The sequence below is a fragment of the Ixodes scapularis genome, unplaced genomic scaffold (genome assembly GCF_016920785.2).
Source record: "Ixodes scapularis isolate PalLabHiFi unplaced genomic scaffold, ASM1692078v2 PGA_scaffold0__279_contigs__length_252992795, whole genome shotgun sequence".
NCBI classification, from domain to species: domain Eukaryota; kingdom Metazoa; phylum Arthropoda; class Arachnida; order Ixodida; family Ixodidae; genus Ixodes; species Ixodes scapularis.
The window spans coordinates 170,454,468-170,469,397 of record NW_024609835.1 but is presented as its reverse complement, the minus strand read 5'-3'; the positions used below and the strand labels follow the sequence as shown (position 1 = coordinate 170,469,397).

Here is a 14,930-nt window from a genome sequence, read left to right as displayed (position 1 = left end):
GACTAAAATCAAGTGATTATATGTGCAGGCCACCAATTGACGCAGTTCGCTTTACAGAGTTTTGTGGCAGACTTTCAAACTTCACTAAAAATGGAGTCTAAAAAAATTAACTTTTTCAGGAACAAACTCACTGCCACGGCAAATGTCAGGAATTTCACCAAAAGGAAAAAAGAAGAAAACCTACTAATTACCAAAATTACATTAAATTTACTAATTACCATCCAAAGCTACTGATAACTTCAGTTTGAACATTTTTACGACATAATTTTGTAACCTCATGCTTTACGCCATTAGTTCCTGTGACGTTCTGCTGCAGTAATAAATAAACATTCATATCTAATTTCAGATATTGTTTTACATGGCAATGGTAGTGCTGAGTCAGCAGAGTACAATGTCGGTCTAATATAAACAGCCATTTTATTTACGATAACATAAAATATTAATATCACCTAGAAATTAAAAAGTGAAGCTGTGAAACAGAGCCACGAAAGGTTTCACTGGAGGCAGTGGTGAAGCCAGTACTTTTTTTTTCACAGGATTTATAAAACTTTTTTTCTATCCATTTCTATTCATCAGGTGATTGACATTTTTTATCATCTGATTATTTTGGTTAAGACGATTACTGTTCACACATATGTGCACATTTTTTCCCAACAACATTGCTTAACAAGACTGTTTCTTCGTTGTACCTATACACAAATCTGGTGACGTTTCTAAGGTAGAGAACTACCGCCCTATATCATTAATACATTCTTTTTTTTTTTGAAATAGTGATGTACACCAGTGTTTATTTTTACTTCCGGAAACTGAGCACCGCTCAAAATGAATTTGTAAGAGGTCACTCGGTTAAGACAAACCTTTGTTCACTACTCAATTACACTGTGCCATTTGTTGTTAAGCGAGGGCAAGTCGATACTATTTATTTTGATTTATCCAAAGCCTTTGATAAGGTAAACCACAAATTGCTTCTGCATAAACTTTCTTTATATGGTGTGTCACCGCTACTTTTATTGTGGTTCAGTAGTTATCTTATGCGTAACATGAGTGTCTTCAATAGCTTATCAGGTGTTTTGTACCAACTTCAAGTGTTCCTCAAGGGTCAAACCTGGGGCCGCTTCTTTTTCTTGTATTTATTAGTGATAGTGAATCTTGTGTAAGGAATGCGCAGTTGCTCTTATTTGCAGATGATATCAAGCTTTATTTAAGAATTCAGTCGATGAATGATTGGGTTCTTTTACAAGATGACGTTGCCTGCATATCAGGGGGGCGTTCTGATAACTCATTAGTGGTCAATTCAGATAAAACAAAACCTCTGAGATGCGTAGAAAACGTGAAATCATTTCCTATCCGTATCTATTTGGCAATACTTAAATTGGACGTGTTCAGAAAATCCGTGAACTAGGTGTTTATTTCGACAGCCACCTTTCTTTTTCATACCCCGTACCCGAAATCATTACCTCTGCTTCTAGAATGTTAGGAATCATATCACGCCTGACGCGTGATTTTTTTAATCCTCTGTGTATCATTCGATTGTCTTGTTCTTTGGTTCGTGCTGGGCTCGAGTTCTGTAGTGCCGTATGAAATTCACTGATGGCAAGTGATGCAGCAAGAATCAAAAGAGTTCAGAGACGATTTATTCACATTAATTTTATTTTTACCTATTTTTTTTTGTAAGTGCGAAACCACAGAAAGAATAATTAATGTGCATTCTATAGCTTATTACGTCAAGGGTTCATTCTAAAGCATTATTTAGCAGAAGTAAGAAAATAATTGCATCGTCATTCTAAGTTTTATGAACAACAGATACATTTTTATTTGAGTGTTTTCCTTCTCTTAGTTTTCAATTATGTCAAAACATGTGTTTTCCCAACTGTATGGTTACGTTTGCAACACTTCTTTTTCCCCATTGTTTTTAATTTTAACATCAGCGTCATTCATTTTTAAATCTTAGAGAAGGCAGAATTTGATCATCACTGTTTGTAGACTTCTTTTGCTTGTAGCAGTATGCTTTTTATATTGCTGCATGCGAATAGTTAAGTCAGCAGCATGCTCTAATCCCACCCCAACAGCGCTTGTCCATTTTATCTTTTCTCTTTGCATGACTGGAATGTTCCAGATGAGTGGAGATTCTTGTTGTTTGCTCGAGCTTGGAAACTTCTAGATACCCACACGCTTACAAAAGGAGCTTTACATGGCTGCTTACAGGGATGGTGAACCGTAATTTGGACTTCAAAAAAACAATGCTGGAGATGTAGGCGGGACGCCACAATCTCTACAACACTACTAGTAATGCGATATCTCAAATGGACGGCCATATTTTTGGAGAAAGAGGTTGAGATTGAACCAGGCCGAAGAGGTGCGTGACGTCAAGATACCTAGTTTCCTTTTCACTTCGCTTCGCTCCCTCGAGGCCGCGAGGCGGAGAAGACACGAGGCCGTTCCCTCTCCTTCTCGGAAAAACATGACGTCAACATTCCTGCCAAATGCGCCTCTTTTTCTTGAAAAATACGGTCATCCATTCGAGATATCGCTGTATGAGTGATGTTTTGGTGTTTGTAGCATCCCGTTGCACGCTTTTGCCGCGTGTTTTGGGGAATCCAGATTTCGGTTCAGCATCCCTTTAAAGCAGATGTCCTTCCGTCACCGTCAAAGTACAGACATTGTTCCTTTATGTTTTTCGGCATAAGTTTGCCGCATTAAACGTTTAAGTTTTATTAATCAGGTTTATGTTTTTATTCGTTACAATATCCATACTTCTCTTAATACTTTGGCTACTCTACTGTGGCCGTTTCAGACGCTGTTCAGTGTTTTCCAATGTGCCTCTTGGACTAATTATGACCCTTATAAACTGCCTTATACTGCAAGGTTTCCAGGAAACAATAAATAAATATATAATTACATGCAACAAAAATAAATGCTAATAAAACAAAGCAATGAATCAATCTTTCTGCCAAGCTATAACTATACCAGTGATGGAAGTGGCATTTGACCTTTTGGAGCAGGTTATGTAGTAGATATGAGTGGCTTCCTCCTCTCCCCCTTTGGGGCGATTTCCGAACGAACCCCCGCACAAAGGAGATCGACGTGTCGCTCCTTGATTGGCCACTTCGCCCCCGCCGTTAGCTTAAAACCAGCAGACGGCAGTATCGCCGGCCTCTTCTTTCTGGGATTCAGCGGCGGCGACAACGGGGAACCGTCCGGCGCACCGGTGAGCGTTTACCCCGTCCTTTGTACCTTTGTGAACGACCGTTCGGCCGTGGGCGATCTCCACATTGACGGCGTTCACCAGCTTATAGCCTCTGCTTTCTTGTTATTTGTTTCGTTGTTAATAAACAGAGTTTATCACCGTTACCAACGTGACTGGTGTCTGATTGTGCTCAAAGAGCAGCATGCCACGCGAGTATGAACCCGCTTCGCGGTAGAGCGTCTCGCCGCGAACGTGGAACTCCCAAAGGCAGTGGCCTTAAGGAGAACCACATTTTGGGGAATGCCATTTTTAGAGTAGATGCCAACGTCTGTTAGCATATCACTTGTAAAAAAAAAACAAATGTGACTGCATCGCTAAATGAATTCAGATTTGATAATGGCCGAGGGTTTCTCTTTGATACTGGAGTGTATTACTCATTACCCTTTGTAATAAGAACAAATAGGGCGTAAAAGGAACACTAAGCTTTCTTTTTAAAAATAAGGCTCTGCTCAGAGTAGGTTCCATTTACACTGCGTACTAAACAAATTGATGAGAAATAAATCACACTTCAGTTTGGGTAAAGCCTCCTTTTCCCCTCCCACTTTTACACCCAATAATTTATTTAGCCTGCATGTATAATTTCTGTAAAATGCCACGAATGTCACTACTGCCAAGGTGCACGTTAAAGACCCCAGGCTAACGGTTGTACTGCACTGGCTAAATTGCTCATCTACAGCCGAGACACCGGACGCCCACTGAGGCAGATTAACTTCTGGCAGTATAAACATACAACAATTTACTTTGATTTGCCACTGAAAACCAACATAATCGCTAACATGTCCATCAGTAAAATGCGCCTACCAAATTCTATCGTTACCAAACTCAAGACTCGAATATTACAAACTGGAAAAAAACAACCACCCACAAATATTAAGAAAATTTACTCTTGCGCTTACATTTATTCAAACAAAGCACCGCATATCTCTTTTTCTTTCTTTCTCGACGCAGCTTTTGAAAACAAGATCCTATAATCGAGACCAAAGAATGTGGACCTGCAATAGCACTGAGCATAATGTACACGTATATCGTGCCAAACCAGACGCTCACCCGTGTCAGCCGCTACTCCTAGCACTCCGGTGCAAGGCGGTGAAGCTAGACGCGCGTGGGCTGGCGAGAGGTGCCACGGAAGCATACAGCAGACGTTTTCAAGTGATCTCACCAGGAGTACAAGATCCTGGTTCTGTCTTATCACAGTAGCCGCCATCCTCCTATTTGCAATGTTTTCTCGCCACTTTTGGAAGTTCAGAGGATGTCGGCGATCAAGCCGCCAGCACATCAACCAGCTAGTGCGGTGGACGAGCAATGTTAAAAATTCGGTTCACCTTAACTTAAAAAGCAGCCAACGCTACGAGCCAATGGGATCAACCAAAGAACGTCAAAGCGCGACATAGAGACAGTCGACCATCTTCCTGTAATTGTTTTCTGCAATTACAGGTAATTCAACCAATCAAATGCAGCGAATGTCCCGTGACTTGCGCTTTTACAATGTGTGTTCGTGTTTTATGTGTTGGAGCCTTCGACCGTGCTCTGACCTAAGATGAAACCACGTATACGGTGAGTAGAAACGCTGTGAAATAATATTTCTACCGTTTTTCTTTCTTCCTGCTTCTTTGAATATCAGGGCCAACCAATAAAAAATAGATCAATTTTTTTTTGTTTTGCCCATCTTGGCGCATGTGTGGTGCAATTCCTAGCCAAAATGGCACCTTGGCACAAAATGTAGCAGACTTTCGCTCACGGCGCAATTTGGTGCAAATGGCGCAGCACTTCCATCACTGCTATAACCTAGAAGGCCGAAACTCACAAAGAGAATAAGAACAAAATGAAATTATATGTGAGCCAACTTGTTTTTGCTGACAACACTTGATTTAGGAGCCAGCTATGACACGCTGCTGTGGAGAAGGAAATGCAGACAATCCCGCAGAAGAGACACACAAGGTATTTTGATGGCCGTTCCACCTGCCACTGATCTCTAAATGCCAGAAAGCAGTCTGCTAGAACGAGGGACCAAAAAGAAAATGTCACAAAAGGTCGCAGACCATCCACTCCGCCTGCTCGAGTTCATTCGCAGTGCAAGTGTGTGCAGGGAAGGAAAAACAAGAGACCGTAGTCCCGTAGCTCTAGTAATATTTATAGAAAATCCAGTATTCAAGCTCTCGACTTCAGTGCATCCTTGAAGTAACAACTGGTAGTACTGGGAACGAGCATCACTTGAGTATTTCTTTGATATTTATATCTTGGAAAATACACCATAAACATGAGAGCTCAGACAGTGATGTGATTGGCCTAAGCTATTTTGGAGCACCTTTCGGAGCAGCCAAAACACTGTTTTGGAGCAGCAAAAGTGGCTTTGGGAGCAGCCAAGACAGTGTTTCGGAGCAGCGAAAGTGGCTTTTATAGCAGATATTCTTAGAAAAATAAAAATATTCCTTATAAATGCTGTACAAACAGGGCACTTTGTGTTGTGTTTTGATGTGATGTGTTGTGACGGAACTCGCTGCTTGTGTTTTTACTGCTGAGACATTGCCTACAAGTGTACAGTGATGTAGACATTGCCGAGCAATTCCGAAAAACTGCTTGCCACTGTTTTACTGGTTCCCGATATGCCAGATGATCATCAAAAGTAAGCAAACGTAAAACAATGAATTGCAAGCGTCCCAGCTGGTGCTGCTGTCGTGCAATCATGTTTAAAGCCCCTTCATGTCTTAAAAGTAGCGCAAGGTGCGTCGATGCATGAGGCACATGCAACGAGCAGCCTTTGGAAAGATCATGGCAGCACAGCGCAGCACTGAGCTAGACTTCAGACGCCATGTTCTTCCCAGAAATGGCGCGCGGCACGTGGCTCGAGCATTTCCACAACAACGAATGCCGCCAGTTTTCTCAAGATAGAGGGGCTTTAATCATGTTCACATGCTTGTAAGGACAACTTTGGCAGGCTTGCAGTGGCGCGTGCTTCGTCGTGCGAGCGGAGACAATGGCTGTTCGATCGAAACCGAAACCATGCCACTCCGCTCCGTCGCCTACTGATTCCCAAAATTGTATGCAAAATGTAACTGTCGAGCATACAACAAAAAACAGTCCAGCGGCGCGTGCTTGCCAGGCCGGTAAACAAGCTACAAGCTAAACACACAAAAAAGAAAAGAACCTGAGCGCATGCATCGATTACAGTGCTCTACATCAATGCAAGACATCGTAAGCCAGGGTCAAAGAGTTTTTGGAGCGCTCTGTGCAACGAATGAACTTGAGATAAACAAGCGCGCTGTGTGGGTTCAACATGCAGACATTGCCTTCTTTGCCCCCCTTTAGCTCACTTGTCTTCACCAACTTTTTTTCTCGGCAGATTTTTCACGTACCGGGGTCCCTCCTGAAACAAAGCCTACTGAGAGAAACAGGTAATAAAAATGACCGCAACTCCACGTGGTGAATGATGTTGATTGGGGCGAAGCTCTGGTGGTGCTGATACACTGAGCCGCAGCATGCTGAGCTTTTCGTTCATTTTCATCCATGTCAGAAAGAGAATGTGTGGTATGGAACGTGGTTATATACGCATTTGAGCATTTGACCGCAGCGCCCTCTCGTCTATTAACGTTGAGCCTATGCATGCAAAGTTTAATGCGATTATATACGCATTTGACCGCAGCACCCTCTCCTGTATAGACGTTGAGCGGCTACATGCAACATATCATCCATGACATCCCCAGCTCTTGAGTTACTACCACATCTCCGAGCCCCCTACTCGTCCCGCAGTCGTGGCCGAGTGGTTAAGGCGATGGACTAGAAATCCATTGGGGTCTCCCCGCACAGGTTCGAATCCTGTTGACTGTGGAAATATTTTTCTTTTTTAAAGAAGACAGATGAGATGGCAATCGATGTGAGCACGGACGCCTGACGGACAAGGCTCGACCCTAAGGAGCTTCGCCCCTCATACTTCGACACAGCAGTCTTTGAGTTAGAAAGGAATTTTCGTGGTAACATAAAATATAAACAAGACCAGGAATGTTGAAAAACATGCGGCGGTACTTAGTTTAATTTTAGAAAGCGCCATATCTGCAGCGACGTGGGGACGGCAACACCCGACGTCGCGCGACCACGGTGACTGAAAGGCAGGGACCAAATCTAGTTTCCCCATGGCTGTTGCTTTCAGGAGCAAGTGCTTTAGCTCACGAAGTAATTCCCGCCACGCAAAAAGCGTGGTTTCTTTTCACAGCATGACAGTATTGCTGGTGCCCAGCACGCTAGCGCCGAGACGCGAGACGAGACCCACGAGACAAGAGTGCGCGCGAAATGCGAGACGACGGGAAAACCATGCAAGACCGGATGGACAATTGATGCAGGGTACTTTGTGTCGAGCGGCCACTTGCACCACACAGCACACGCATGCTCGATTACGGTACTCACTTAAGTTTCGGTTTTGAAAGGCGACCGAATTGGCTTTTGGCGCAGGCTCGGTGCAAACTACCCATATTTTGGCAAAATGTAGCAGGATGTAGCAGGGTTAGACCCTTGGCACAGTTTGGCGCAATTAGCGCAGCAATCACATCACTGCTCAGATGTTGCTTGTGAGTCGTAGTGAACAGGGGTGGATGCAGAATTCCATTTTTTTTGGGGGGGGGGGGGGGGACAGAAAATTTGTAAGGATACTATTCTCCCATTCTTCCTTGTGCACGGGGGTCCACCCATGTCAAATTGCTCTCCAAAAAGGGGGGAAGGAGGGGAGTCGACTTTGTTTAAAAAAGGGGGGGGGGCGGCCCCCCCCCCCCCTTTCTTGGATCTATTCCTAATAGTGGATGCCCTTTGTGATTGCACTTAGAGAAGCAGTTCAACAATCTTTTATTAACTGGGGGAATCGGTCTGCGTCACCTATAGTATGAAGAACAGAAAACCATCCTTTCTTGCATGTGCTAGTTTCTCTGTAAAAAAAGATGAAACAATTTGAAAGGTCATGGTACCCCTCAACTTGTCTAACCTTTTTTCGAACAAGGTCTGCAGCAGGGTGTAAGATAGACAGGTGGGGAAACGAGAGCTAAATGAGCGACCAAATTGTGTCGCCCTCGGTTTTCTCTTTTTCTGTGGTGCCATCTATGTGGAGCACCGCAAACTCTCACTCCGGGTGGGCGACCGGTGGCGACCGGCTAAACTGACGGAGATAATTTCTCGTGGACTTTCGATGAAGGAATGTCGTGCTCTCGGTTTATTTTGTGCACTCCCCCATAAAGTTCCATGCAAATTCGATTCCAATTTTTTTCCTATCGCTGCAGCGCCATCCGTCGCAAATCGGGGGTACCCGCAAGCAGACGAGTACACAATCCGGTCAAGGCGCTGCGGTAGGCTTCTATGGGCCGTTTCCCCACCTGTCTATCCTACACCCTGGTCTGCAGTGACCTCACTGGTAATACAGCGTTCAGTTCCACCTTGAGGGCCCCCAGTTCCACCTCCTCTGCGACTGCCCACTTTTCAAGATCTGACTCGGCTAGAATAGACCACCGTGCCCGCTTAGCATCGTTGAAGGTCACGGCCAGTGATCAAAACAAAAGTTGCTTCACACGTGTAAGGGGAGGGTGGCGGAGGAGGCGAAACAATTCTGTTTACTTCCAACAGATGAAATCACAAAACCTTGCGTCCTCCCAATGATGTCACACCGTGGTTCTGACGACCTTCACAAGCGGCTGCAGATCAGGAAAAAATTTACCTTTTCCCTTCCAATTATGCAGTGAAATCGTGGTATCTTGGGGAAAGGCGGGGCATTTCCTCTCGCTTGAGCCAAGATGGATGGTATCAAAAATACAAGCTGCAAATTCTTTCAACATTGAAATCTTTGCACTGCCCATTTTATTCGTAAATAACGCTAGAAGAGGATTTGGAAGCACTGACACCAGAACAAAAATATGCAGGCATTTACTGCTCCAGTAATACCGCCACAAATAAGTGGGTAGACAGAGTTTTCACGCTGAAACAGCTCCGAGATAGTTTGTGTGGCAGACAAACTGCTTGATCTCTTCTCATTGAAAACTTGTTGTATGGCCTAACAAAAAGTCAGAGTGAGACCTCGAACGTCTGGCCTATACAGAAGATTTTAATCCACACTGCTGGTGTGTAGTAATATGCTGAACTCGACAAATTTATCAAACGTGGCTAACTACACTTTTATCTTGTTAGTATTATCGGTAATGTGACTGGCCCGAGTTATTTCGGAGTTTTTCTTGGAGCAGTCAAAAGTACATTTTGGAGCAGCGAAAAGAACTTTTGGAGGACAAGTATATACTTAATTCTGTTCTGAAATGATGAACGGCGAAATTGCTCCGTTCCATGAAACCGTAGGTGAAATTTAATGCGTTTTAGTGAATCGCAAAACTGGCACAACTGGGTAAATAACGACAATGACTGCATTTGACCGGCAGCGCCATCTTCTAGAAACATCTGAAGCTTTTTGCAGCGTATGAATCCGTGACTCGAGTTTCACAGCGCACGACTACGTCGAACGAAATCCTTTTTTCTGCTCGCTGTCGTTACAGCAGCTAGTTACCTGGAGCACGAAAAATCACTCACACGCGCAATTTACAGTATTCACGTTTGCTTACCACTGCGAGCAGTCTTTGAAATCATTTGGCTCGACCTCTCAAATGAAGCAAAGAGTAGCAGGATGGCAAATCGCCTCCTGCGGGCCTAATCCCAATGCGTAGGTAGGCTAGCGGAGCAAGTTGCCAAACTGAACGCCATCTTTTTTTTACCTGAGTCGTCAAAGGTGCTGGTTGCATTGTGGTGACGACTCCAGCGGCCAGAGTGGAAGAAACGAACGGCAAGGGCATCCCAAAACCCCCGACGACTTGACGCGCATGCGCAATGGCATCAGCGAGGCATTTGAGGATGAACCGTTTGCGTCGGAACGACTTGCTAAAACTTCCTAACCCTTCCACAACAAATACTATGTTAAGGTTTATGTGTTGTCTTGTCATTAGAAGGCAGTGCCTTCATCGCTTTCTCGCACTAGTGAAACTACTCATTAGCATATATTGCACAAATACATTGCATTCTATCACAAACAATCAGCTAGCTGATTAGATGCATGCCAAAAGCATCAGACACAGCAATGATTTGATCAAAACAATCCCTTTTGTTGAAAGAGGGCCACTGCAGTAGCCCTCTTTTAAAAAAACTTGCCGGATTATGAAGGACATAGCATGATGAGCATTTTTTAATGAATATTTTAAGTTTGGAATCAAATGTAAAACAAATATTGCTCCTATGCAATAATGTCAGATCAGAATAATTTTGAGTAGCCAATTAGATGCTTTGTTCATGTTCTACAGTAACTTGGTAGTACAAATCTAAGCTATTGCAAAATTCTTCAGTACTGTAAATGTTCTACATGGGAATCACATTGAACAGTATTTTCCTTAAAGCAATAATCGCAAGTTTGGACAATTCGTATCAGACTACAGCAATTATATGGCAATGTGGCAGGGCCCAAGCTATTAAATCCAGTGTTGAGAGAGAAAGTGATATTAGAAAAGTTCTAGAATAATGCATGCTGGTGTTTGCATCAATGCACGTCATGCAAGAGATATTTAGAAGAGCATTTCTCCGCCATGACGCAAAACACCCAGCATCTCGCGCTTGCAATACCGTCAAGACACAGTAACAATTTTTATTTCACACACAAAACGCTGTAATTTGGGATAAAAACAAGTTGTTTGGTCCAGGTAACATATATTTGTTTAGAAATTGATGGGAGCAGTCGGCCGGTCGTGTCCACTTACGTCGCCTCGGCAAGAGAGGTCTCGTGTACTGATCTTTGCACATGTACTCGTCAAAATGTTTGCCAAAAAATGTTCGCGTGTTGCAAGCAGCGGTGGTGGTCGCCCACCTTGCTGGGTCTTCCAAACCGCGTGTGACATGCACCTCCCGTAGAAGTGCAATATTGTTCTGTATTGAAGTCACAGATGCGAGATGCCGCCGACGTCACGCTTGCAATTATCACAAAAGCGGCCGCAGCCACAGTACTGGAATCCGACATTTTCTGAGCGTCCTCGTCTTGGCTTTAGCGTATGCTAAAGCCAAGCTAAAGTAGCATATGCTGAATGGTGCAGGCAATGCGCAGAACGAGGTTAGCGATCGGCGCATTCGCAGTGGCAATGACACCATTGTTTGTGTACACTATTCTCTCTATTACTTCTTAGCGCAATGTTGGTACAAAATCCTAACATTCTGGTGAAATGTAGCAGGCTGAAGCAGGGTGAGCTCGTTGGCACATTCGTAACAAGAGAAAACAGGAGAAAAGGCATAAGGACAAGTAGACGAAAGACACAAACACAACGCTGACTCACGACTTTGTACTTTTGTTTTCTTTCTTTAGTTCAATTCTTAGAAACAATGAAGTGTGGGAAAAAAGACAGATTCATAGCAAGACGAAAGTATAAAAAACCAAGTGTTACAGAATATCTACCAAATTTAAAAATTGAAGGAACATAAACTCAGCTTTCATATATACGTTCCCCCTCTACCAATGAATTCATTCTTAATTGCACGACATAACTGACCCTGCTGCGTCTGCCCTAATGCAAATATCAGGACCGTATATAGACGAATGTAATATGCCTCACGAATTCCCCTAGTCACTTTTTGGGGACGTCTTGCTAAGATTTCAATGTGCTTGAACAGAGGTGTACAACCACATCTATTGCTATGAACTGACAGGTGACTCAATGGCATAGACCTCAAAGGCAGAGAATGTTCCCTTGTTTGAACTTTGATGCATCGACGTGTCTGCCCTATTTAGACCCTACCGCAAGAGAATGTTGTTTTATACACCACCCTGACTGTGCATGCGACGTATTTGAAACAATGCTTGATTTCACACACTACATGTTTTCTTTTTGCTCTCCTAATTGCAGCACACAAGCAAGCCAACTTAGAAGAGGCCAATAAGACTACAAAAAGTTTATATTTATCTGCCATCTTCCTGATCCTATGGGGAAAAGTTGTGAAGATAATGTATTACCACTGGTCAGGACGTATGCTTCCTCCTTGCATTGTCACAAGTGCCAAGTGTTTGTCTGAAGGAAGTTAAAAGTGGTTCGGTATTCCTACTATCACATCCTTAGGGAACCCCATTGAAACCGGCTTGTTGATCTGAATCGTGAAGCTATTGGAACTTTTATGAAAACAAGATTCCATAAAACAAGCCCTTAGACATGATTTGCCGATTTCTTCCTTTACAATCTCAGAGTGTGGAATCATAGCTAAGGAGAGACTTCTTTTTCCTTGGCTTGTAAGCCCGGTGTCACGGGGTTCTTTGGGGTTAATAATCGACAAGATACAATGTCCTTCGTTTTTCATAAAAGCTTGTATTTACAAAAAAAAAAATCAAATAGTTCATATGCTTATACAAAAAAAAGGAAAACTTAGTTAAAGAAATGAAAGAAGGAAAACGCAACAGTCACCATGTCTTTGAGTCACCATGCGCAGCAGCGGGTGTTGTGTCTGGGGCTGTCGTTGTCGGCCGACGGTTGTGGCAGGCAGTCAGGAGCGGGAGCGGTTGGCTTCCCTCGGTCACCCGAGTCACCGCACCAAGTGCTCGCGCAGTAGGAAGCCGGGTAGCGTAGGCTTCTATGCGCTGCCCTCGCTGGAGCAGGCTGCCGGTCAGACCGTGGGAGCGAACCCCGATTGCCCTGGTCGATGGTGTCGTTCCACACCCTCTGCACGTTCTCTTCGGCCAGTCTTCTTTCACGCCCTCCGAGCACGCGCTCCAAAATCTTCCCTTCTTCGTCGTCTTCCTTTCTCCCTCTGGGCCGATCCATGGGTTGACTTGCACTTCTTCTTTTCCACATTTAAGTCACATCATCACAAGGAGCCCCCCTTTAAGTTTTTTTTTTTTTAAGTACCAAAAGAAATTACATACACAAAAAAAAAACCAAGACCATGATGATGTGCGCAAGTTCATTGCAGCCTAATAAGATAACCCGCAGCCACATTCTTTCTTCTTTAAATGTACTCCACGCGAAACGAGTACTCTTGAGGCATCAGACCCCAGCGTAACACTCGGCTGTTAAGTTGTTTCGCCTCGTCTCGACATTGTAAAGGATGGTGGGTCGTCTAAACAACAAAATGCGTTTCATATAAATGCACACGAACCTTCTCTATTAACCAGACCATGACCCAGGAATGTTATTGTCCTTATACCGACTTCACACTTCATGGGTTTACTGTAATACCGGCTTGTCGCATTCTCTCACAAAAACTGCTTTAACGCCTCCACCCGTTCTCAAATTTCCTTGCAAATACGCTCTCAAAAATGCATAACCCGAGGTATATTACTAGAAACAAATTCTAACGATAAATTATTACAGTTCATTCTACTTTGCACTCCTCTCAATCGTAATGAATGAATCGTAATGAAGAATCATTTGAATCCACTTCGCTTCCCCCAACCCTCAGTGATAATGCGTACCAAACCACTTCATACGCGACGAAGTGTTTCCTGGCAGTTTTCGATTTGTGCCTTCCGGACTAGTTCGTCGAACATCATCTTCATGAGCTCCAGGTGCATCTTGTCTCTGCCGTCGCGTATCCTGCGCTCCTCCTCCTCCATGTCTAGCCTTCTGACCTTGACCGCCATCTCTGCTTCAAACTTAGTCCTCTCGAAGGCCAGTCGCTTTTCGTCGAGCTTGAGCCTTCGCTCCTCAAGCTGCAAGTCTTTTTCCTTGATCATTTGTTCCCGGTCCACTTGCCTCTCAAGGAACTTCTGCCGTCCATCCTGACACTTTCTCTTGACCCTTTCGTTTACGTGCACCATGGTGCCCCCTCCGGACGAGACGGAAAGGTCGGCTCCTGCCAGGCTGTAGCCCTCGATGAACTCGGTCGGGACGCTGTCGTGAGGATCTACCTCCGGCACGGGGTAGTTATCGGTCGGGCCCAGTGGCGAAACCACCGTTTGGGCCTTAGGGTCCCTCTTTTTGAGGCGCGGCCTCGGGTAGAGTACTTTGCGGGGCTTGGGGTACACCGGCTTCTTCATGTCGAAGACCTGCTGCAGCAGCTTCTCCTTCTCCAGGTACTGCTCGTGAGTGGTTGCCCTGCTTTTCAAGCGCTCCTTGGCGTCGGTGTCACCCCACTGCGAGAGCCGCAGGTCCCCCCGTTCCCTGGCACTCCCACCGTTACTAAGTTGGTTTAGCCTACTCGACATACTACCGTCGACAGCAGCGACGTATTCACTTTCCGCGTCAGGCACCTTTTTCAGGGTTTGTTCGGTCGAGTCTTTTGCTCCATGAATATTCCCCACAATGACGTCATACAGAGGATGGTCCATACACTTGACAGTTACCTGTCCCGTTAGGAACGGCGACACAAGGCGAATGTTTGCCTCTGGCAACATCAGACACGTCCCGTCCACTAAAAATACGGGACTGACTTTGCCAGTAAAATCTTCAGATGCGACCAGTTCTCGGCGCACTATCACGGTGTTACTCCCGCTGTCCCTCAACACCTTTACTGCTTTGCCGTTTAATATCCCATCTGTGATTGGCATACCTTCCGACAGAAATGATCTCGCCTTTTCAGTCATATTCATGGCGGGCGTTCTGAAGGCCTCTCTTGTGATTTTCTTCCTTCCCCGTGAGAACGCGTCCGTCTTACCAAGAGGATACTCATCGGGTTTTACGAAACATGAAACTTCTGTCTTTCCGTTTTT

At 44.5% G+C, this 14,930-nt stretch overlaps 2 protein-coding genes across 9 annotated transcripts in view; both read right to left on the bottom strand.

The window, feature by feature from the left end:
• The window catches only part of LOC8029575 (transcription factor 12), a 214,047-nt gene that overhangs the window by 171,055 nt on the left and 28,062 nt on the right, over positions 1 to 14,930 (bottom strand). The gene's annotated exons all lie outside the window — the stretch shown is intronic.
• LOC120849478 lies at positions 13,655 to 14,663 on the bottom strand. Its single transcript, XM_040221709.3, has one exon. It carries the CDS (start codon positions 14,613 to 14,615, stop codon positions 13,704 to 13,706), a length of 912 nt encoding a protein of 303 aa, XP_040077643.2. The 5' UTR covers positions 14,616 to 14,663; the 3' UTR covers positions 13,655 to 13,703.

What these genes read in the sequence shown, in the direction of transcription:
- LOC120849478 (XM_040221709.3), bottom strand. Translation starts at nt 14,615, where the DNA reads ATGTTGCCAGAGGCAAACATTCGCCTTGTGTCGCCGTTCCTAACGGGA.